This window comes from Acanthamoeba castellanii, assembly GCF_000313135.1.
Source record: "Acanthamoeba castellanii str. Neff unplaced genomic scaffold scf7180000084594, whole genome shotgun sequence".
Lineage (NCBI taxonomy): Eukaryota > Discosea > Longamoebia > Acanthamoebidae > Acanthamoeba > Acanthamoeba castellanii.
The window spans coordinates 557935-578295 of record NW_004457584.1 but is presented as its reverse complement, the minus strand read 5'-3'; the positions used below and the strand labels follow the sequence as shown (position 1 = coordinate 578295).

General features: G+C 57.2%; 12 protein-coding genes across 12 annotated transcripts; 8 read left to right on the top strand and 4 right to left on the bottom strand.

The window, feature by feature from the left end:
- Positions 1-21: 21 nt before the first annotated feature.
- ACA1_054810 (GATA zinc finger domain containing protein) lies at positions 22-1274 on the bottom strand (the record flags this gene model as incomplete). Its single annotated transcript, XM_004344088.1, has 2 exons — positions 22-207; positions 555-1274. The coding sequence occupies 2 exons, from the start codon at positions 1272-1274 to the stop codon at positions 22-24; spliced, it is 906 nt and encodes a 301-aa protein (XP_004344138.1).
- Positions 1275-2247: 973 nt separating this feature from the next.
- Positions 2248-3525, top strand: ACA1_054800 (GATA zinc finger domain containing protein; the record flags this gene model as incomplete). Its single annotated transcript, XM_004344087.1, has 2 exons — positions 2248-2985; positions 3127-3525. The coding sequence occupies 2 exons, from the start codon at positions 2248-2250 to the stop codon at positions 3523-3525; spliced, it is 1137 nt and encodes a 378-aa protein (XP_004344137.1).
- Positions 3526-3893: 368 nt separating this feature from the next.
- ACA1_054790 (transporter, major facilitator subfamily protein) lies at positions 3894-6546 on the top strand (the record flags this gene model as incomplete). Its single annotated transcript, XM_004344086.1, has 13 exons — positions 3894-3918; positions 4015-4148; positions 4287-4401; positions 4479-4573; positions 4683-4791; positions 4868-4936; positions 5019-5192; positions 5262-5486; positions 5571-5707; positions 5850-5963; positions 6060-6168; positions 6264-6343; positions 6448-6546. The coding sequence occupies 13 exons, from the start codon at positions 3894-3896 to the stop codon at positions 6544-6546; spliced, it is 1485 nt and encodes a 494-aa protein (XP_004344136.1).
- A 324-nt stretch (positions 6547-6870) lies between these two features.
- ACA1_054780 (zinc finger domain containing protein) lies at positions 6871-7995 on the top strand (the record flags this gene model as incomplete). The annotated part of the gene is made up of 6 exons (XM_004344085.1): positions 6871-7013; positions 7111-7129; positions 7213-7322; positions 7422-7497; positions 7641-7781; positions 7858-7995. 6 exons carry the CDS (start codon positions 6871-6873, stop codon positions 7993-7995), a joined length of 627 nt encoding a protein of 208 aa, XP_004344135.1.
- Positions 7996-8352: 357 nt separating this feature from the next.
- Positions 8353-10676, bottom strand: ACA1_054770 (glycosyl transferase, putative; the record flags this gene model as incomplete). The annotated part of the gene is made up of 12 exons (XM_004344084.1): positions 8353-8406; positions 8473-8640; positions 8724-8785; positions 8863-8990; positions 9084-9258; positions 9323-9422; positions 9489-9560; positions 9633-9728; positions 9890-10009; positions 10059-10130; positions 10207-10565; positions 10595-10676. 12 exons carry the CDS (start codon positions 10674-10676, stop codon positions 8353-8355), a joined length of 1488 nt encoding a protein of 495 aa, XP_004344134.1.
- Positions 10677-10911: 235 nt separating this feature from the next.
- On the bottom strand, positions 10912-12430 carry ACA1_054760 (Ras family protein; the record flags this gene model as incomplete). Its single annotated transcript, XM_004344083.1, has 9 exons — positions 10912-10971; positions 11056-11174; positions 11277-11385; positions 11471-11545; positions 11615-11658; positions 11768-11840; positions 12064-12116; positions 12225-12320; positions 12400-12430. 9 exons carry the CDS (start codon positions 12428-12430, stop codon positions 10912-10914), a joined length of 660 nt encoding a protein of 219 aa, XP_004344133.1.
- Positions 12431-12851: 421 nt separating this feature from the next.
- Positions 12852-14288, top strand: ACA1_054750 (Olinked GlcNAc transferase-like protein; the record flags this gene model as incomplete). Its single annotated transcript, XM_004344082.1, has 7 exons — positions 12852-13044; positions 13144-13208; positions 13283-13426; positions 13556-13704; positions 13775-13856; positions 13942-14046; positions 14133-14288. The coding sequence occupies 7 exons, from the start codon at positions 12852-12854 to the stop codon at positions 14286-14288; spliced, it is 894 nt and encodes a 297-aa protein (XP_004344132.1).
- A 67-nt stretch (positions 14289-14355) lies between these two features.
- Positions 14356-15278, bottom strand: ACA1_054740 (uncharacterized protein; the record flags this gene model as incomplete). The annotated part of the gene is made up of 5 exons (XM_004344081.1): positions 14356-14439; positions 14526-14612; positions 14728-14811; positions 14886-15008; positions 15117-15278. 5 exons carry the CDS (start codon positions 15276-15278, stop codon positions 14356-14358), a joined length of 540 nt encoding a protein of 179 aa, XP_004344131.1.
- Positions 15279-15443: 165 nt separating this feature from the next.
- On the top strand, positions 15444-17635 carry ACA1_054730 (DNA polymerase kappa, putative; the record flags this gene model as incomplete). The annotated part of the gene is made up of 8 exons (XM_004344080.1): positions 15444-15773; positions 15891-16078; positions 16184-16233; positions 16338-16488; positions 16585-16726; positions 16919-17041; positions 17157-17314; positions 17386-17635. 8 exons carry the CDS (start codon positions 15444-15446, stop codon positions 17633-17635), a joined length of 1392 nt encoding a protein of 463 aa, XP_004344130.1.
- Positions 17636-17767: 132 nt separating this feature from the next.
- Positions 17768-18583, top strand: ACA1_054720 (uncharacterized protein; the record flags this gene model as incomplete). Its single annotated transcript, XM_004344079.1, has 1 exon — positions 17768-18583. A coding segment is annotated over one exon (816 nt), but the record flags the coding sequence as incomplete, so codon positions are not given.
- Positions 18584-18766: 183 nt separating this feature from the next.
- Positions 18767-19389, top strand: ACA1_054710 (Ras family protein; the record flags this gene model as incomplete). Its single annotated transcript, XM_004344078.1, has 4 exons — positions 18767-18887; positions 18942-19000; positions 19085-19134; positions 19233-19389. 4 exons carry the CDS (start codon positions 18767-18769, stop codon positions 19387-19389), a joined length of 387 nt encoding a protein of 128 aa, XP_004344128.1.
- Positions 19390-19423: 34 nt separating this feature from the next.
- ACA1_054700 (Ras subfamily protein) lies at positions 19424-19964 on the top strand (the record flags this gene model as incomplete). The annotated part of the gene is made up of 3 exons (XM_004344077.1): positions 19424-19488; positions 19631-19728; positions 19843-19964. The coding sequence occupies 3 exons, from the start codon at positions 19424-19426 to the stop codon at positions 19962-19964; spliced, it is 285 nt and encodes a 94-aa protein (XP_004344127.1).
- Positions 19965-20361: the final 397 nt, after the last annotated feature.

Genomic DNA, 20361 nt, shown 5'->3' with positions numbered 1-20361 from the left:
TTGCAGTGCAACCAATCAAAATCAATCGTCTACCTCACCGGTGGTGTCGCCGACGTCGGAGTTGAGGAGCAGGCTGATGGGATTGGGAGCCGAAGAAGCAGCAGCCTTGGGCGGCAGGCTGGCCTTGAGCTTCTTGCGGTAGCGCAGGCCGCACGCGTTGCAGAGCGTGCCGCGGCCCTCGGGTCCCATGCGCCACTCCGACGTCTTCTGCGAGCCGCAGTGCGCACACTTTCTCCCCGTGATCCTTGATCGTGTTCTCTTCTGTTGCGCACGTGCGGTGAGTTGCATGTGTCGTGTGTGTCATGTGTGCCGTGTGTTGTCTGTCGGTGTGTCGTCGTGATTACCTTGGATTCTCCGGGGCTGAGCTGTGTGGGAGAGCCCAAAGTATGCAGAGAAGGCGACAGTGACATGTGATACTTGAACTTGAGCTCGCGCACTGGCGACGAGGCTGGGGTCGGCGATGCCAGTGTCGGCGACGATGACAAAGACGACTGGGCCGACGGTGAGGTAAACGGCGCGGGGAGGTGTGACAAGTGATGATGGTGGTGTTGTACGGGGGCTGTCAGGTGGCCAAAGGCTGACGAAGTGGACGTGGGCGTGGCCTGCAGGTGGACCGTCGGCCCGTGGACCCCGGCCACAACCGTCGGCGTGTAGCTCGTGTGGCGCTGGTGGTTGTACTGAGGCGGTCGTCGCTCGGATCGCTGTGGCTGTTGTTGCGGGGCCAGCCGTCTGTCCGCCGACGACAGAGTCGGCGAGGTCTTCGCTCCCGTCGTGGTCTGCGATGAAGCCGAACAGGTCGATGGTGCCTCGACCAGCGAGAGCTGGGCTGAAGACAACGACGACGACGATGACGACGACGACGACGACGGGCAGAGCCGCCACGGCGGCGTTCCCATCGAGAAAGGGCGGTGGGCAGTGTAGGAGAGGTGGGGCGAGCAGTGGCAGGGCAGCGACGAGTCGGTCGAGGCCGGGCAGGGGTAGGGCAGAGAGGGCGGGCCATAGTGCGAAGAGAACGGCGGCGAGGTGGTCGATGGGTGGTGGCCGATGGTGGGCATCATCAACATCATGGAGGGCAGGGGCGGGGCGGGCGAGCCGGCCTCGGGGTCGAGGGGCCGCAGGGGAAGGAGCGGCAGGGAGGTGGAGTGGGAGGCGGGGCGCGTGGGGCTGGAGGGCGGGCTCGGAGGTGCCATGTTTTTGTCGCTACCGACGGGGACCGAAGGTAGTGGCTCGAGCGGGAAGCTGCCGTAGGGGTCGTTGTCGTGCATGAACATCATGTTCACATCAAAACTGAGTGATCAAGAGAAGCTGAGAAATGAGAGCAGTGACTGAGCTCCAAAGATATAGTTGTAGTGGCTTGGCCGTAAGACAAAAAAGCTACTGGGCTATCGCTCGCCTTCTCTTTTTGGGTTGTGTTGCTCTTCACTTCATGAGCTGGTTTTGGTAGTGAGCTTGGCTGTTCGAAATAAAGGTGACTGACGGCGAGATTCACCTGAATTTTTGAAACACTTTTCAAGTTTCAAAGAAACAAAGCAAACAATTTCATGTTTTTGTCGACAAATTCCGATGACCATTCCGGAAAGTGATGGCGTACCAATGACGAGCGCTCAATCGCTATTTTACAATGATCTCCGCCCTGCGGGCGCCCAATCAGAACCCTGCGGGCGAGGAGTTTGGTCTTTGGGGGGAACTGTTGTTCAAAGAAACCCAACACACTCGCGGCCAAAGGAATTGAGAAAGAAGAAGAGAAGGCCAGTTGTCAAGGTCTTGAGTTGAGGGAGTTTTAGTTAGCAAAAGGTACTCGCGAGAGCAGACACAAGCACCAGTTCAATTCAGCAGTTCTACATCTTCCATCTTCCATCTATCTTAGCAGCACGGCCGCAATCCTTCGGCAGTCAGCCAACCATCCCATTCCAGCTTTCAGTAGAACGCGAAGAGTTGCGTACACCAACCCAGGTATGTGAACGAGGCGTCGCCTAGTTTCTTTTTTTAACGTTGACGCAACTCTCGCTCACTTTCTATCACTTCTTTCATTCCCCAAACCGGGACTCACCGTAGTGCTCGCCTCTGTGCAGTCTGACCTTCTTGAACCCGGCGAAGTCGACGACAACGACGATGACCAGCCCCACCCGCCCGCACCCGGACCCGCTCCGCAATCTCCTCAACCAACCCCGACCCCATCTTCATCAACCACCACCATCAGACACCGCTGTCGGACACCATCACCACCCGCTACACGAAGCAGCGACGATGATGGCAGATCGATCGCCTCTCCCCTCGCTCCACCAGGCGCTCAACTCGCCCGACTTCGCTGCGACGATGGACTCTCTGCTCATCAAGGCGCGCCCCGCACCAGCGGTGATCGCCGCTGCCGCGACGTCGCAGCCCATCGAGCCCCGCATCCCGACGCCGGTGCGGCTCAGTTGCGACGGCCCGCCGCCCGCGCTCCACCGCCTCCCGCCCCGCGACGGCAACCACGTCTTTGACTCCATCACCGGCGGCGGAGCGGCGTCGCTGGAGCGGCTGGTCCAGGACCTGGCCAAGCTTCACGACGGCCGCCTGCGGAGCCAAGTGGTCTCTGTCCATGATGATGCAGATGATGGTGCATTGAGGAAGAAGAGGCGCAGGCTGTTGGGCGATGAGGGTGGTAGTGATGGGAGCGACTCGGACGACCAGCTGCCGCTGTCCAGCGGGGAATCGACGCCGTCGTCGCCGATGTCGTGGTCATCGTCGTCGTCATCATCGACGCTGCCGCCGCTTTCCTGGTTCAGCTATCCCTTCAAGTTCCCGACGCTCACCACCACGATGCGCTCTTCTTCGTCCATGGCGGTCTCCACCAGCTCTTCCTCGACATCGTCGTCTTCCACTTCCTCAACCATTCCTACGATCGCGGCTGCGGCGCTGTCGCCTGCCTCGTCGCCTCCTCGCTTCACCTCCTTCTCCGCCACCCACGATCCGTTCGTCGAACAAGCTCCCTCGCCACCCAAGGTCTCGACCGCACACACGACACACACGACACGACACGACACACACACTATACATACACGACACACGCGACACACCACATGACCCACACACACACGACACACAACACACGCAAGATAAAAACTCACAAAACATGTTGTGTAGAAGAAGCGAAAGCCGCGGGTGAAGATCACGGGGCGCGTGTGCGCGCACTGCGGCGCGGTGAAGACGTCGGAGTGGCGCATGGGACCCGAGGGCCGCGGCACGCTCTGCAACGCGTGCGGCCTGCGCTACCGCAAGAAGCTCAAGGCCGAGTCCCAGCAGGGCCAGGGCCAGCTGCAGACCAGCAAGATCCCCTTGAGCATGCTCCTCAACTCGTGCCCGGCCCTGCCGCCCTCCCATCTGCGCAGCCAACGCCGCACGCCGGAGCAGAACAACAACAACAACGATGATGGCGACGACGAACTGATGGTGGTGCGAGGGCGGCCGACAGCCACAGGCCGCTCTGGCGAGGGCGCGGCGCGAGGCAACAGCACCGGCAACTTTGCGGCGGCGATCGCGTGACAACCAGCTCCTCTGTCCCCATTGCCGCTGGCGGCTGGCGACGATCAGGTGGTGGCCACCCGTACACCCACCGCCGGCTGACTGACTCGGGGACGGAGGAGGCTCATGATCAGTGTTCTTGAAGGCCCAAGCTGAGCTCCATCTTATGTACACACATCATATATCACTCAAAGATATATAAACGCAAAAATAGAAATTGTAATTTATTTTTAAAACTGTTTATATTCAATTTCAAAGGAAATTGGGGATTGGTGGTTGGGCGCAGTGCACGACTTGTTTCGCGTAGTTTCGTAGTGTTGGCGGGACCACCTGCAAGAAAAGAGGGGGGGGGGTGAGCATGCAGCAAAATGAGGTGCGCAGCGAGGAAGATGCGGCGCGCTGCCGAACTGGACCGTGCCCACCTTTTGGCCTCCGGTATCGCGGCCACAGATTTTGAATTGATTTTCTCGGCCTAGGCTGATCTCTCACGTTCCCCTCTAGATGACGCAGAAGGGGTGCCGGCTGAAGAAGAAGATGATGATGGCCGTGGCAGCGAGGTGCGGTGGTGGTGCCGACGTACGACCTTTATCCGGGCGCTGGTCTTGGCGGCAGCCATGGTGATCGCTCTCCAGGCCGGCACCACAGTACCTCCCTCTCAAGGAAAGCGATCACTGTCGTCTCACCTGCGTGCGCGTGTGCTGTGTGCTCTGTGTGCTGTGTACTCTGTGTGCTGTGTGCGTGTGCGCTGGTGCTGTGTGCTGTGTGTGTGCGTTCAAACGTAGAACGCATTCAACACGATCGCTACGCACATACAAAACGACACTGGCCTGAGCAACGGGCAGATCACACTCCTATCGTCGGTGGGCATCATCGGCACCTCCTTCACCATGTTCGCCGGTACGGACCGGTTAACTTGTCGCCTCCAGGCCTTCGAATGAAACCGGTTCGGGGCAGTTCTCAACATCACACGACAGGCCTGTTCAACGACCGGTTCGGGGCGATGCTGACCAGTCTCATCGGCGCAGTGCTCACCTCGTCTGGCTACCTGGCCATGTCCTTCACAGACAAGGTGCTCCCAGCTCCGTCGTGTGTGTGTGTGTTGTGCGTGCGTGCGTGCGTGCGTGCGTGTGCGGTGTGTGTCATGTGTCGTGTCTCACTGGCGCACACACTTCGAATAGGGCACATATCCGGCAATGGTGGCGAGTCTCACAATCATAGGATTCGGGAGCGGAGCATCGTTCCTCGGCGCCCTCTCCACCGGCCTCAAGGTCATCCCTGGCTACCCCGGTACCCACCACCAACACCCACCCACAGCCCTCTCGCCTCGCCAAACTAATCGTGCTGACCACGCAACCACCTGCAGGCGTCGGCGTAGCGTTGGTGGGCGCTTGTATGAGCATCTCCCTGGCATTGACCAACGGCATCGTCGAATGTACGATCGGCTCTCTATGGGAGTGGCGATGGGCTGCGTAGTCGGTTCAATAGAGTCTGACCTGGGCCTGGAGGGTTGACAGTCGACAGGGAGGTGCTGGGGTGCGCGGAGGACGACTGCTGGCCGTACTATCTCCGCTCGCTGGCCGTCACCACTGCGACCTTCCTCTTCGCGCCGAGCTTCATCCTCTGCCTGCTCCCTCCCGATGCCGACTCCAAGGCCAAGCATCCCCAGCGGCCCACCCCAGCCAACCACAGTACCGACACGACACGACACGACACGACCAACGACACCACACCAACCCACACGATCGCGCGTCCGCCAGCCATTCAGGGGGACGACTGGAGTGAGCAGGAGCTCGCTCGCGATTTGTTTGCGCCTGCCGGGGAGGTGCCTCAGGCTGTGCTGGTCGATGAGGCGCTCAAGGCCGGGCAGACCGACAGCCCCGTCTCGCTGCTTCACTCCCTCAACGCGCTGGGCAACCTCTTCTTTTGGCTCCTCATCTTTGGCTACTTCTCGGGAATCGGGTCCGCCGTCGCCATCATCACCAGTACGTGCGTGTGCGTGTGCGTGTGCGTGTGCGTGTGCGTGTGCGTGTGCGTGTCGTGTGCGTGTCGTGCTAAGAATCGAGCAGGTAATAAGGAGATCTGGGTGACCTTCACTGGCGGGGAGCACGCGGGCTGGGCGGTGCAGATTACCACGGGCTTCTCCATCGCCAACACCATCGCCAACGTCCTGTCCGGCTGGGCCTCGGACTTCCTCTGGACTAAGGTTTCGTCCCAGCTGTCCTGCATTCCTTTCATTCCATTTTTATTTGCCCCACTCACACCGCACACACCACACACGCACTCACCGCGCATACCGCACACGCATGCACTCACCGCACACGCCAATATGCACTCGCTGTGAACAGTTCAAGTTCGCGCGGCACAAGCTGCTGGCGCTCGCTCTGCTGCTCGACTTTGTGGTGTTCACCGTCCTCGTGGGCCTCTCGTACGGCATTGCACATCCGTCCACCGCGGCACAGGTCTTGTTTCTCTTTCCTTCTATCTAGTGTGTGAGTGTGTGTGTGGGTGTGTGTGTGTCGTGTGAGTGTTGATGTTCTTCTTTGGTCTGTGAGCAGATTGTGTTCGTGGTGTGCTTGATGAGCGTGGGCTTCTGCTTCGGGACCTACCTGTCGCTGGTGCCCATCATCGTGGGCGACTACTACGGCTACGTCAACTTTGGGCTCTGTACGTCCCATGATCTCCATTCGCGTCGCCTTCTCCTCTGTGCGCACTCCCCTCCGGGCTGACGCATCGATCAACCTTCTCTTGCGGCGGCCCAGACTTTGGGTACATCCAACTGGGCGCGCTGGTAGCGGTCTTCCTCGTCCCCAACCTGGCCCAGGTCATCAAGGACTCCATGGTACGTACTCGTGCCACACACGATGCACACGACACACACACACACACACACACACGACACACACACACACAACACAAAGATCTAACCTCTTTATTACTACGTAGGGCGACTTCAATGTGATCTTTGTGGCGCTGCTGGTGTGTCTGGGCGTTTCCTTCGCCGGCATCTTCCTCAAGCGACCCACACCCATCGGCCACGACTGATGATACAGTGTGACTCTGCCTACAACCACCACCACAATGACTTTGATGATGACCAGTACGAGGGTTCGTCTTTGGCTGCCGCAGTGCGACCCAGAGTCGCCATCTTCTTTGAAGATGACGTACCTGCGCACTTCACCAGCCAAACCGCAGAACAGCCGCGTAGACGTGGCAGGAGGTGACGTCACCTTCAACAAAACAAAGAAAAAGATAATCTTGCTAACGTTCAAAGCGTTTCCCACATCTGAGAGAGAGTGAGAGGAGGCAAGAGAGCAGCTGAGCAAGTATCTTGGGTTCACATCTGGGCCAAAACAGCATAACTCGCGCATGGAATCGGAAACATCGGCGTCATCTACAGAAAAAACGAGCGAGGGAAGCGGAGGATCCCCGGCCTCGCCCGCATTCGAATGCAACATCTGCTTTGACACGGCACAGGATCCTGTTGTCACCCTCTGTGGCCACCTCTTCTGGTACCTCCTCTCTTCCTTTTTTAATTCTAATTGATAATCAATTCTCCCTCTGCCGCATTTCCTTCATTCCTGATGCCGCTACTTGCATCTTCTGAAGTTGGCCCTGCATATACAAGGTACACATTCCATCATCTCTGGCGGCAGATGCAGCTGCTCTCTAGCAAGAGCTCGTCTTACTCACACGTGTGGGGGCGAGCAGTGGCTGGAGTTGCATCCGGACCAGCCGTCGTGTCCCGTCTGCAAGGCCGCCATCACGCGCGAGAAGCTCGTGCCCCTCTATGGCCGAGGCAAGGAGAAAGTCGACCCTCGGTACATGACACGCAACACGACACGACACGCGTCGCACACGTCGCACACATTGCACACAGACTGCTGACCCGACGTACGTTCCTGACCTGCACTACACAGGACGAGGCCGCCAACGGGCGAGGACATTCCCGAGCGTCCACGGGGCCAGCGAGGCGAATCCGTCCGACAGTCCAGCGTACGCATCTCACTCTCGTGCGTGTGCGATGGTGTCGTGTGTGTGTGTGTGTGTCGTGTCGTGTGTGTCGTGTGTGTCATGTGTGTGTGTGTGTGTCGTGTGACATGAGCGCTCACCTGTGTTTTTGCAATGCACTCTCTCAGCCGGGCTTCCACGGGTACCACGACAATCCGTTTGGGCCGTACGGGATGCCCCACTTCGGTCCTCACGGACCCGGCAACTGGCACACCAACATGGGCGGCATCAACTTTGGTTTCGGCTTCTTCCCCTTTGGCATGCAATTCGTACGTCTCTGTGCCGTCGTGGTGCGTGTCGTGGTGCGTGTCGTGTTGTCGCTAACTCGTCCATGGACCCGCATAGACTGGGGGTTCGTTCGGGTACCAGAACAACCTGGGGCCGCAACGTCCGCTCACGCCGCAGGAGCAGAGGGACCAGCAACTGTCCCGATTCATGTTCACGCTGGGCATATTCATCCTCTTCGTCTTCCTGCTCATGTAAACCTTGTCGCACCCCCACCCACCCACCAAGCCTACTCTCTGTACATAGCCAATAAAATATGATAACATACACTACGGCCCCGGCTCTTGCGACCTGTGCCGACTGGGCCGTAGTGGGGTCCCTGATGGCCGCACAGACGAGTCCCGTCGCGACAGACGAGCGCACCGTCGAGCGAAGCACCGCGTCACTATCGAGGACCTCGTGGGCTAGAGCGCGCATGCCACAGCAGTTGGCTTTTGTCCGGTTTCGGTTATGTGAGGCCTTCTTCAACAAGAAAGAGAAGTGGTACCACTACCATCACACTACATTTTGTTCTTGCTAGGTGGTGGAGTGGGGGCTCCACATGAAGAGAAATGGCTAGGCCGAGGAGGTGGAGATCTCGTGGTAGTTGACCGTGTCATCTTGCGAGTCCTGTGTGTCGACCCCCCTTCGCGTTTAGGCAGTGGCGTGGATGGCGCGCAACTTGCGGGTGCGTACCAGGGGAGTGGGGGTCACTGTCCGGGCGAGATCGCGCAAGAGCCGGGCGTAGGTGCCGTTGCCGCGCTGGTCGAGCACCGTGGCCAGGGTATGGAGGTGCGACAAGCGCCACGACTTGAGTGGCGCCACACGCAGCTCCTCCGCGTAGGTCGAGTTGTTGTTCCTCATCTGATAACACAACAAATGCACATTGACATTTTAGCGTACATTTAAGATATGTGAGTGTGTTGGAGTGTAGCATATGTTCGTACCTCCTTCCTAATCAACGACTGATAGACGGCCCAGTAGTTGTCCCACTCGTTGAGCGGTTTCCCTGCAACAGTCCCGCCCAATCAATAGCATCAATAATTCAAAAAGGACCCATCCAATGATGGGTCAGTTGAGTGGTACCGGCAAGTGCGGCGGGAATCTTCTGGATCCGAATGTACTTGTCGTGGGAGCTGAGGATCAGCTCCTTGACCCGCATGAACGGCTCCGCGTTCCTCATCTCCTCGTCCGACTTCTTCTCCGACATAGGCCTGAACAAGAAAGACCACACCAACCACATCGTCAAGACCACCAACAACATCGCTGTACTGTCCGCCACAGGCCAGGCTCAGGCTCGCACGTACTTCTGGAACTGCTCCAATTGGCGGTCCAGGGCGTTGTCGGGGTAGCGCACGTACTTGGAGGTGAGCTTGGTGATGTCGTTGATCGTCTGCGCGCCGAGCAAGCTGGCGGCGTGTCGCCTGAGCCGCAAGAAAGCGACGTCCTCGTGGACAGCCCAGTAGTAGCCCTCGGGGAACCCTGTGCCGTCAGTCAGTCATTCAGTCATAGGCAGTCGGTGAGTCGAGCTGTGGTGGTGGGTCACCTTCGATCAGATCGAAGAAGGAGCGCAGCATGCAGGTCGACATGGGCAGGGTCTGCCCGATGCCGATGGCCCATTCCCTATCCACGTTCTCTGCGTCGATCTGCATAGCCACGGTTTCTAAGTACCGCCAAGCCCGCTCACACTCTGCGGGAGCTCAGGGAATTACCTCGATGCCCAGGGTCACGGACACGGCCTTCGACTCCCTCTCCAGACGCTCGAAGCACGTGAAGACGTGGTTCTGCCCCCCCCCAGCTGACGTCAGCATCGCAGTGGAATGTACACCTCAGCTTCATTTCCAAATCGGGCGTACCTCGAGGTAGAGGTCGTCCGAGTCGCAAAAGAACACGACGTCGCCCGTGGAGGCCTGCACGCCCAGGTTGCGAGCGGCGCCCACCTTCAGGTTGTGCTGCACCGCCACCAGCCTCCACCTGGCATTAACGCGCCATCGCGACGTCAGTACGCCGAGCTGAGGGGCCAAAAAGAGTGAAGGTGATGGGGACTTGTAGTATATCGTACTCAGGGTTGGTGATGCCCTTCTAGCCGGCGCTCCTCGACGAAGCCGGCCACCTTCATGGCCGTGTTATCGGTCGAGGCGTCGTCCACCACAACCACCTCTACGCGCAGCTGTATATTTTTGTTGAGTTGAGAGAACAAGTAGACGAAGAAGTCGAAAGTAGTGAGCAGCCGCTACTCGGTCAGCACTGGAGGGTTGAAGGGGGGGGGGGAAGGTTGCTACCTCTCTGCCGTGGTTGTGAGTGGCGAGCAGATGGTGGACGCTGGCCTCGACGCTACGCAGCGTGCGGAGTACCTGGCGCGACGAGTTGTAGGCCGGGACGACGATCGAGATCGATCGCAGCGCGTTGGGGCCTGGCGCGCGGAGCCACCTGGGCAGGCCGCCGGCGTCTGCGCCCGGGGCCGCAGCAGGGGAGGCCGAGGGAGCGGCAGACCCAGACGAGAACCAGGAGAACCACGACGACGGCTCCTCGGTCGGTGAAGGCGAAGGTGAAGCAGAAGCAGTAGAGGCGAAAGAAGAGGAAGAAGAAGATGGAGATGAAGTGGCAGCAACCGCGGCGGGGGTGGTCGAAGGCGACGCTGTCGGAGTAGCGGTCCCTGTCGCGGTCGCGGTAGGAGTAGGGGTCGCGGTAGGGGTCGCGGTGGGAGTCGCGGTGGCGGAGGGGGAGGAAGGGGCAGAGGGTGCGGTGGAGGCAGTGGTAGTGTAGCGGGAGAGGTCGATGGTGAGGTCCTGGGAGTGGAACTTGGACGCAAGCACACTGTCGCCTAAGAGGAGAGCTGCACAGAGGGTCACAAAGGCCAACGAGAAGGCGAACGAACAACAATTCGACATCATCTTCATCTTCATCTCTCCGGGCTGGCAAAGACGCGTCTAGGAGAGAGGCACCAGAAAAGAAGCAGGGAAACGTTTCATTTCCGTGTTGTCCACCATATCCTAATAAGGACAAGAAACGGCCAAAAAAGCAATTGTACGAAATAAGTCGGTTTAAAATACGACAAAAACTACAGCAAATACACAAAATACTAAAACACAAAAAGAGGGGTCATGTTAGCTGACCTCCCCGACCAGTACTCATTTAGATGGGGCAACACGACGACTCCTCCTTTCGTGGCTTTCCGTAGACGTCGACTTCGTCCTGATGATGGTTGCACAGGAACGCACATGAGTCAAATCGTACACGCACGACACACACGTGCGCACACAAACACAAGTGCAGTACCTCTCCTGTGAGAAACTGGGATTCGGCTTCGAGGCTGAGCGTGTCGGTCTGTGGAGTGGGGACCTGGTTCGTCTTGGCCACCTCGAGCACCTTCTCGATCATGAACTTCATCGCATCGTCTGCAGAGCACACCAGACCACAACCACGAGAGGCGCATCAGTCCCGTGGCCCTCCTGCAAGGTGATATTGAAGAGGGAGGGGGGGGGAAAAACAAGGTATACCGATGTTGGTGTTGTTCGCTGCGGAGCTTGGGAACCAGCCGACGAAGCCGTTGTCCTGCGAATACTTGTCAAGCGCTTCCGTGTCGACCGTCACGCCGGGAATGTCGCACTGCGCGGCACGACGCGACCGAGAGAGAAGTTGGCAACACGATGTGAGGCGACGAAAAGCCAAGTGGGGAGGGAGGGTATAATACCTTGTTAGCGAGCAGCAGGATGGGGATAGGCTGGTCGTTGGCAAGCATCACCTTGCTGTGGACATCTTCCCGCCACTGCATCGAACATTTATCAGCAAATGTTAGCTGTACGCCCTTCTCCAGTCGCGTGCGCTGGTGCGGTACCTTGGCCACGGCCTCAAACGTAGCCGGCCGCGAGAGATCAAAGACTGTAGTTGGGGGGAACAAACAAAAAAAACAAAGAAAAAGAAAGAACCATCGCCAAAGGAATTAGTCAGACAGGGAGAAGGGTGGTAGCTCAATCAATGAGGTACGTACCGATGATGGCCGCGATGGCGTATTTGTAGTAGACTCGCGTCATCTGCCCAAACCGTTCGTGACCTGCCACGTCCTGTGGGGTGGAACAAATAACAACAACAACAACAACAACAACAACGGCGTCAGAATGGAACATATTATGCCCCAGCGCTCCTTGCAAGGCGGACGTACCCAGAGCTTTACAGATACGATGGAAAGGAGAGAAATGAGAGAGAGAGAGAGAGAGAACGAATGAATGAATGTAAGGTTAGACAGAACCAGATGCATCAACTACTATTCGCGTGAAGGACGCTTACCTGCAAGCTCACGGTGGTCTTGTCGTCCCACTGCACCTGCTTGACAGCAAAGTCTGCGACGTGTTGTTGCGCGTGAGTCAGCTCTCTGGCACAGCAGCGTAGTAGTAGTAGACAAAAAGACCAAGCAGAGAAGGAGATGAGGGAGGAGGGAGACAGCGAACCTACGCCGATGGTGAGCTTGTAGTTGGGCGTGAAGTAGCCCTCGCAGTATCTATAAGATGGTTGAGGAGATGAACAACAAATAAACAAAATTAAAACTAATAAAAACAATACAGTAAGATGAATTGAATGAAGATGGCCAAAGAAAGAGGTTAAAAACGGAGGGAGGGTATCGACCTCTTGATGATGGAGGTCTTGCCCACGGCATAGTCTCCAATCACGAGAATCTGACCGGATTGATGAAATGTGAGAAATTAACATATTCTCTTGGCATACGCTGAGTTGGAAAGCGTGCCTTGTACAAATGCTGCTGCTTGTTCGGCATGGGAGCGCCCTCCATCTTTCAGTTTACGTGATTCGGGATGAGGATTTGTCGGATTTAGTAGCTTCGGCTTTGCAGATGAATTTGGAAAGCCTCACACGGTCAGCGCCTTCCTTCTCTTCTCACCTTCCCTGCTTCTTGTCCTTCAATTTCACACTTGTGGCTCCACTTCAAGTTCGCCGCGAACAACAGTCACGCGCTGCGAGAAAAGGTGAACGACTTGTGCACTCACCAATTTCTCTTCTTGTTTCTCTCTTGCTCCAAAGATTAAAAGAGTAATTGATAGATTAATTAATCGAGCGAGATAATGGCATCGACAGAAGAAGTGGACGTGGGTATGGAGGCCACGGCGGCTCGGTTGCGTGGATCATCGTCCAAGGACGTTGCCGCGGTGCGGTCGCTCCTCAAGACCCTGCGCAACAAAAACATACGCCGGCCCGATCTCGTGCTCGAATTCGCTCCCATTCTGCTCAAATCGGCATCCCAGCTTGGCAATGAAGGTGCGTGATTCCTTCTTCCTCCTTCTCCTTCATCCTTCATCCTTACGCATCTTCATCTTTCATATGCAACTCGAGCCATGCATTAACGTTGGGCCACAGCGTGGACTGTGCAGGAGCAGCTCTTTGTAGCGGCACTTGACTCAAACGACCTCCCCCTCGCCAATGTACGTCACACTTCCTCGCTCGCCACGGTGTGCAGGGCGCTCCCTGGCTGACCCTTGGGGTGCGCAACGAACAGGAGGTCCTGGCGCGACTGACGGCCAAGTTCCCCGGCAGCGCCCGCGTGCGTCGCCTCACCGCCATGAAGCTCGAGGCCGAGGGCGAGTTCGAGGAAGCCATCTCCATCTACAATTCTCTCCTCATCGACGACCCAGCCGACACCGTACCGACGCCTTTCTCCCTCCCTTAAGTGTGTGTGTGTGTGTGTGTGTTGTGTGTGTCGTGCGGCGTGTGCGGCAGGTTCTTGAAGGGGAAGGTGGCAGCAGCTCACTTCACCCCTTGTGTTGGCCAGGCTACGATGAAGCGTCGCGTGTGCATATGGAAGGCACGAAAGGAGACCCGACCGCGAGCCATCGAGGAGCTGAACGACTACCTCAAGATTTTCATGGCCGACACGACCGCGTGGCAGGAGCTGGGCGACCTCTACCTCGACGAACAGCAGTACGTGCCGCCGCCCTGATCAGTGCACCTTGGTTGTTAATAAGTACGATGTGCGTTCGATGGCGCGCAGGTACGAGTTCGCTGCATTCTGCTACGAGGAGCTCATTCTTGCCGAACCGCTCAACCACCACTACATCAACCGATACGCCGAGGTACCTCTCACACTCTGCCAATTCAAGGCCACGCAGCTGAGTGCACGACGCGCCTGACGTACGCGTGGGGTGCGCCTCTAAATAGATTCTGTACACGACCGGAGACTATGCGACGGCGAGGAAGTACTTTGCGCACTCACTCGAGCTCAACCGAGACAGCAACAACCGCGCCCTCTTTGGCCTCGCGCTGGTGGCGTTTCCTTCCCCCTTGCCTCCTTCACCGGTGATTCATCGTTCCCTTTTTGCTGACCACCACTCACCACCCACTCACCACAGGCATGCAAGGCGCTGGCGTCGAAGAAGGGAGGAGCCAAGCCCAAGGACAACGGCGAGCTGGCGACGCTGGCCGCCGGCAAGCTGCGGGCCAGCTATAAAGCGGCGGCGCCCGAGCATCTCCCGGTCGTAGACGCCGTCCTCGCCAAGCTCCAGTAGACTCGTGTTGTCTTGTGTGTGTGGCGCTGTTGAATTCGATTTTTTTAATCCACCACGCAATTGACACTCAGTGGCCTCGCGTGGCGATGCGGGAGACGATGGAGCCCACGATGTCGCTCATCGCCTTTTCGTCGTTGCTGATCTTGTAGTGCTGATGAAGCAGGTGAAAGGCGAATGTGAATGTTGGGCTCATATGTGTCATGAAGGAAGACAAGGCGCAGCGCAGAGGAGTAGTACCTGCAAGGCTTTCGTGATGACGGTGTGCTTCTTGAATTGATCCACCTCAGTCTCCTTTCCTTGCACCAGCCCCTTCAGTCGTTCGATCTGTCGATTGGTTGGTGTGTGCGTGTGTGCGTTGTGTGTGTGTGTGTTGTGTGTGTGTCGTGTGAAGCATAAGAAATGCGAGCAACCAGGCTGGCTGGAGATAAGAGGTCCGAACCGTGGCATCGTCGGCATCGAACAGCGCCACAAGGAAGTAGTTGTGGTGCACATCCATTCCAAACTTGCGGATGCCCTCCGCAATCTGTTGTGCAGGCAGCGGTGTTGCAGTGAGCACACGACACATGACACACGACCAAGTCACAAGCGCGCTCGTACGTGGTGTGCGCCGCTGAGGGTGTGCACGAGCTCGGAGTGCAGGTTCTTGGTCACCATCTTGCCTCGCGCCTCGTCCTGCAGCACCCGGTGGGCAGCCGCCACCACCTGAAACTCGTCCACGATCTGCAGTGCGTTTTTAATTTTTGACTTAATTATTTAATATACATTAATTCTCGAGCATTTGGAACCAGAGCAATAATAAATAATAATAATAAATACTATTTAGCGTACGAGGGAGGGCGACATGAAGGCCATCTCGAGAGTGCCGGCGCGAATCTGCCCGAGTATCTCGTCGCCGTTGGTGACCTCCGTGAAGAAGAAAAGGTGGAGCGTACGGCACGGGAAGAACTCGAACGTGAAACGCTTCATCGTCTGTGCCTCCTCCACCTCCATCTTACTTTGCACATAAAACAAAAATAAATACGCATTTAGTTTTTTTTTCGACACCACAAAACACAACTTTAAAAACATATGTGAAACGTTTGGTCAGTTTCGTTTTGGCGCGAAGGAAGAAACGGACTGCGGCAACGCGAGTTGTCAATTGATAGTTCCATTTGGATGCATCAGTCGGGCGGGGCGGTGGAGTGCGTTCCCGGCCTGGGCCAGCTCACCGAGGATGAGCTGCTGGCGATGCTGGACCATGATCAGAGCTTCGAGATGGATGACGACGATGGAGACGACCTCGAGGTAGAGCGGCATGCCTTCCTCGATGAATTCGACGAACCGGTTCCCGTTCCATCTACATCCACATCCACATCCTCCAGTGCCCCGGCACCAAGTTCCGCCAACCCGTTGGCCGCCCGGCTGGGTCTTTCAACTGGCGACAAGGCCGGCATGCAGTCCGTGGACAAGGAAAAGGCCAACAAGATCATCTACGACATGTCCAAGGTTCATCCCTTTGCCCGCAACATTATTCAAACAAATCATTTTGGTATTTATTCTATTATTCTTCCTTATTCGAAATTACACAGTTATTCTGAATTAATTCTATAATTCTTTCCACAGGGTTCGAAATTCTTTAAGAACGAACAGATGAAGTCGGAGCGGGTCGAGAAGGAGGTGCAGCAGATGCTCCACAAGCTGAAGGAGGTGGAGCATCAAGACGACACGCTGCTCCTCAAGTCGATCGACGCCAAGCTGGCCACCCTGGAGAGTTCCCGCGACCTCTCCCAGATCTTCTTTCACATCGACATGTACGTCCCGTGGCCCACACATTCTATTCTACTCGCATCCGCACCGCCGCCGCATTGAGTTTGTCTGACCCGCATGGGGCTGGTGGCGGCGACGCACCGCTTCAGGGATGCCTTCTACGCAAGTGTCGAGATCAGAGACAATCCGCACCTGCGCGGTATGCACTCACCAGGGTTGCTCCTCCACCACGAACGCTCACTGTGTGTGCGTGTCGTGATGCGTATCTCCTGTACGTGGTGCGGGCGGTTGCTTGCGGCGCAGGCCTCCCCATTGCCGTGGGCGGTAACTCGATGCTGACCACGGCCTCCTACGAGGCGCGCAAGTTTGGCGTTCGGTCGGCCATGCCGGGCTTCATCGCCAAGCAGCTCTGCCCCGAGCTCATCATCGTGCCCGTTCACTTTGACAAATACCGGTACAGAGCACCGACCCACCTCAATAATGATCGGCAGTGAGTGTTAAGGTGCACCGCGGTGTGTATCAGACTAACCTTGGGCCAATGTTACATCAGGGAGGCGAGCAAGCTGACGCAGGAGGTGTTCGCCATGTTCGACCCGCACTTTCGGGCCTACTCGCTCGACGAGGCGTCGCTCCATCTGAGTCCCTACCTCGCCAAGCACCCGGACGAGTCGGCCGAGCAGGTGGCCGAGCGGGTGCGTGCGCTGGTCAACCAGCGCACACAGCTCACCTGCAGCATAGGTACTCGTCTCTGCAGAAGGCCTTCGAGGCATGCATGCACATGAAACACACGCACTACACGTGTAACGACACGGCACGCACACGACACACGCGCCCGCTCACGCACCCGACGCGTTTTACTTCTAGGCATTGCACCCAACCGACAGCTGGCCAAGATTTGCTGCGACGTCAACAAGCCCGACGGCCAATTTCGATTGCAGGCGGATCGCGAGGCCATCATCGCCTTCCTCAAGGATTTGCCCGTGCGCAAGATCTCTGGCGTCGGCAAGGTACCTGCCCCCGCCACTTTCCACCATTCCACTGGAGGCAATCGTGTTAGGGAATACTTGCTGAACACGACACGACACGACACACACGACACATCGCACACGGGCGCCGTTGCAGGTGACGGAACAGATGCTGAAGGGGCTGGGCATTACCAAGTGCTGCGAGATTCAGGAGAAGCGCGCCATTCTCTTCCGTCTGTTCAAGCCCTCCTCGGCCGAGTTTTTCCTTCGCGCCTCGCTCGGTATCTGGTCTCCCACCTCTGGCGAGGACTCCAGGTGCGTTCTTTCCGCCGCCGTCGTTCATGCCAACTCTTGCCTAAATGTGCACACGACGCACACGACGTTAGTCCGGCACGCAAGAGCGTATCAAAGATGCGCACCTTCCGGCCGTCGGGCTCGCAAGCCTTCCTCATGTCGCAGGCACGAGAGGTGGCCGAGTCTCTGGCCAAATCGATGGCCAAGAAGAGCCTGGCTGGGAAGAACCTCGCTATCTACCTCAAGACTGACGAGTTCAAGATGTTCACCCGCTCGACCATGCTCAACCGGTTTCCACTTCCGACCCAGCCACACACTCAAACGCCAAGCGGCCTGACCTGAAACGATCGCGCTTGCGCGCGCGTGTGTGTACGGTGGTGCGTGCGTGCGGTTAGGTATGTTAATGCGTACGAGGACATTCTGGCTGAGGCGACGCGGCTGCTGGAGAAGGCGTTTCCGATCACCCTCCGCCTGCTGGGGATCCGCATCTCGCACTTCCGCGAGGAGAAGGCCAGCCAGCGCTCCATCTCCTCCTTCTTCAAGGCCGGCTCTCCACCACCAAGTACAACTACTTCTACTACCTCCACCACTACCTCCTCTTCCTCCTCTTCAACACTTCTCCTATCTCCTTCTCGATCGCCCTTTAAAATTCCTTCGGCTTCGTCTTCGGCATCGTCGACACCGACACCGGCCTCGGCACCTTCACCTTCACCTGCACCGGCATCGACATCGACATCGGCACCGGCACCGGCTCCAGCTTCAACTTCGGCTTCGTCGTCATTACCAACATCGACCTCGACCTCCACTTCGTCAAGCCCGGTCCGACGCGCCCTCTTCTTCGCGGCAGTTCTGCCGCCATCACCGGGCGGTGCGCCGCCAGTGGAACGAAAGCGAAGCCTGAGCGGATCCACCTGCCCGGGCGTCTCAAGAGAAGCCGAAGATGAAGTGGAACCGCTGCACAAGCGAGGGAAGCCTGATGAAGGCGACGGCGTTGATCGGACGATGACGACTACGCCACCACGGAAGACGCCACCAAAGTCGCCAAAGAAGGTGACAACGCCGACGAGGAGCGCCAACAAGACGTCGGGGACGAAGCAGAGCTCGGAGAAGCGAAAGAGCGAAGGGACGAAGCGGCGGAAGTCGCTCGACAGCGCGCAGCGGAAGCTCACCTCCTTCTTCGCACAGCCACCACCTCCGCCCACTGCTACACCGCACACGCACACAGAACACGAGGCGCCACGAAACGTATTCAAGGAATGCCACGCAGGAAATGGAGAAGGAAAAGAATAAATTCCTGGGATACAAATCAAAAATCGAGTTTGTTGGGTGATCATCTACAGACAAGAAGAGCATCAATTTGGAGAAGCAACAAGGGAGCAGCAATAAGGTAGAAAGCTTCTTTTGCCAATCATAATGTGATGATGATACTAACCCTTTTTGTAGCATATACACAACAATTAAGAGAGGAAAAAAATGAACAGAATTCGGCACCACAAACTTGTGCTGTTGGGTGAGTCGGGCGTGGGCAAATCGACTCTCGTGATTCGCTTCGTGAAGGGCAAGTTCAACGAGTTTCAGGAGAGTACCATCGGAGGTACTTGCCACGAAATCCCATCAACCAGATGGGAGTACTGATCTCTTTCATCAGCCGCCTTCTTGACGCAGACTGTGGTCGTAGACGACACCACGGTCAAGTTTGAGATCTGGGTTCGTGTGCCTTCTTTCTTCATCTCTCCACCCTCTTCCTTCTCTTCAACCTCCACCTCATGCGGCGCGTGCCGTACTGTGCAGGACACGGCAGGCCAAGAGCGGTACAACAGCTTGGCACCCATGTACTACCGGTACGGTGCCACTTTCTTTCACCGGTGCGCGCGGCTCTACATGAAGACTCACCATGGTGATGGTGATGATGTTGGTGGCACTATCATCATGTGCGTAGCGGTTCGCACGGTGCGATCGTGGTGTACGACATCACGAGCAGCACCTCGTTCGAGCGGGCCAAGATGTGGATCAACGAGCTGAGGGAACACTTGGGCCGCAAGGCACGTCTAGCCGCCCCAAGCTCTGAAACTCGCACGATGGAGCTGAGCTCTTAACCATTCCGTGCCTTCACTGTGGCGTTGTTGGTGGATGCAGGTCGTCATCGCACTGACTGCCAACAAAGCCGATCTGTCCGAGTTCAGACAAGTCTCCACGTACGCGAACACGCACAACACGCACACGCATGCACACGCGCGCGCGCGCCACACACACACACACACACGACCCCAACTGCAGTCGTCTGTGTCAATCCGTCACAGCACACCTCACATTCCTCTCGGTCAATGATCAATGCAGCGAGGAAGGTCAGGCATACGCGGCTGCACAGGACCTTCTGTTCTTCGAAACGTCGGCCAAGAACGCATTCAACGTGAACGAAGTTTTCCTCGAGCTGGGTAACCTCCCCTTCTGCTATTCCGCTGCACCAGTTCTCTTTTATTTACTCTCGCACACGCACCACCGCACACGCACCACCGCACACGCACGCACGCATCACCGCACACGCACAGCGCGTGTGATTCCGACGAGGATGGACCGAGATCTGGAGACGCAGTCGGCCGAACTCAAGGCCAAGCCGCTCAACCTCAACCAGCCCACGCCCCAGCCTCAGGAGGGCGGCTGCTACTGCTAAAAAAGACCACACACACCCTCAATTGCCACATTCACCCATCTCCGAGCCGCTCAGCCGGCTCTTCTTCTTCATCTTCTTCTTCGTTTGTTGTTACTTCCCTTCTCTTCCGCGCATCTGATGTGAATAGACTCTCCTTCCTTGTGCGGCCGTCTTGGGTCACGTCAATTTTTAATTATTATTAATAAAAAATATAAATACAAATAAATAAACCACAACAAGTCTACAGATCCACTGAAGCGCGCGCAGAGCAGAGCCATACAGAAGATGACTCTACAGCTGGGAGCGCCGCTTGTGCTGGCGGTTCTTCTCGGCGCGCTGTGCTGCGATGCGACCACTATGGGTCCACCCCCTTCGCCTTGGGCAGGCCCCCCTCCCGCAGCGAGGAGCAACGTTGTCG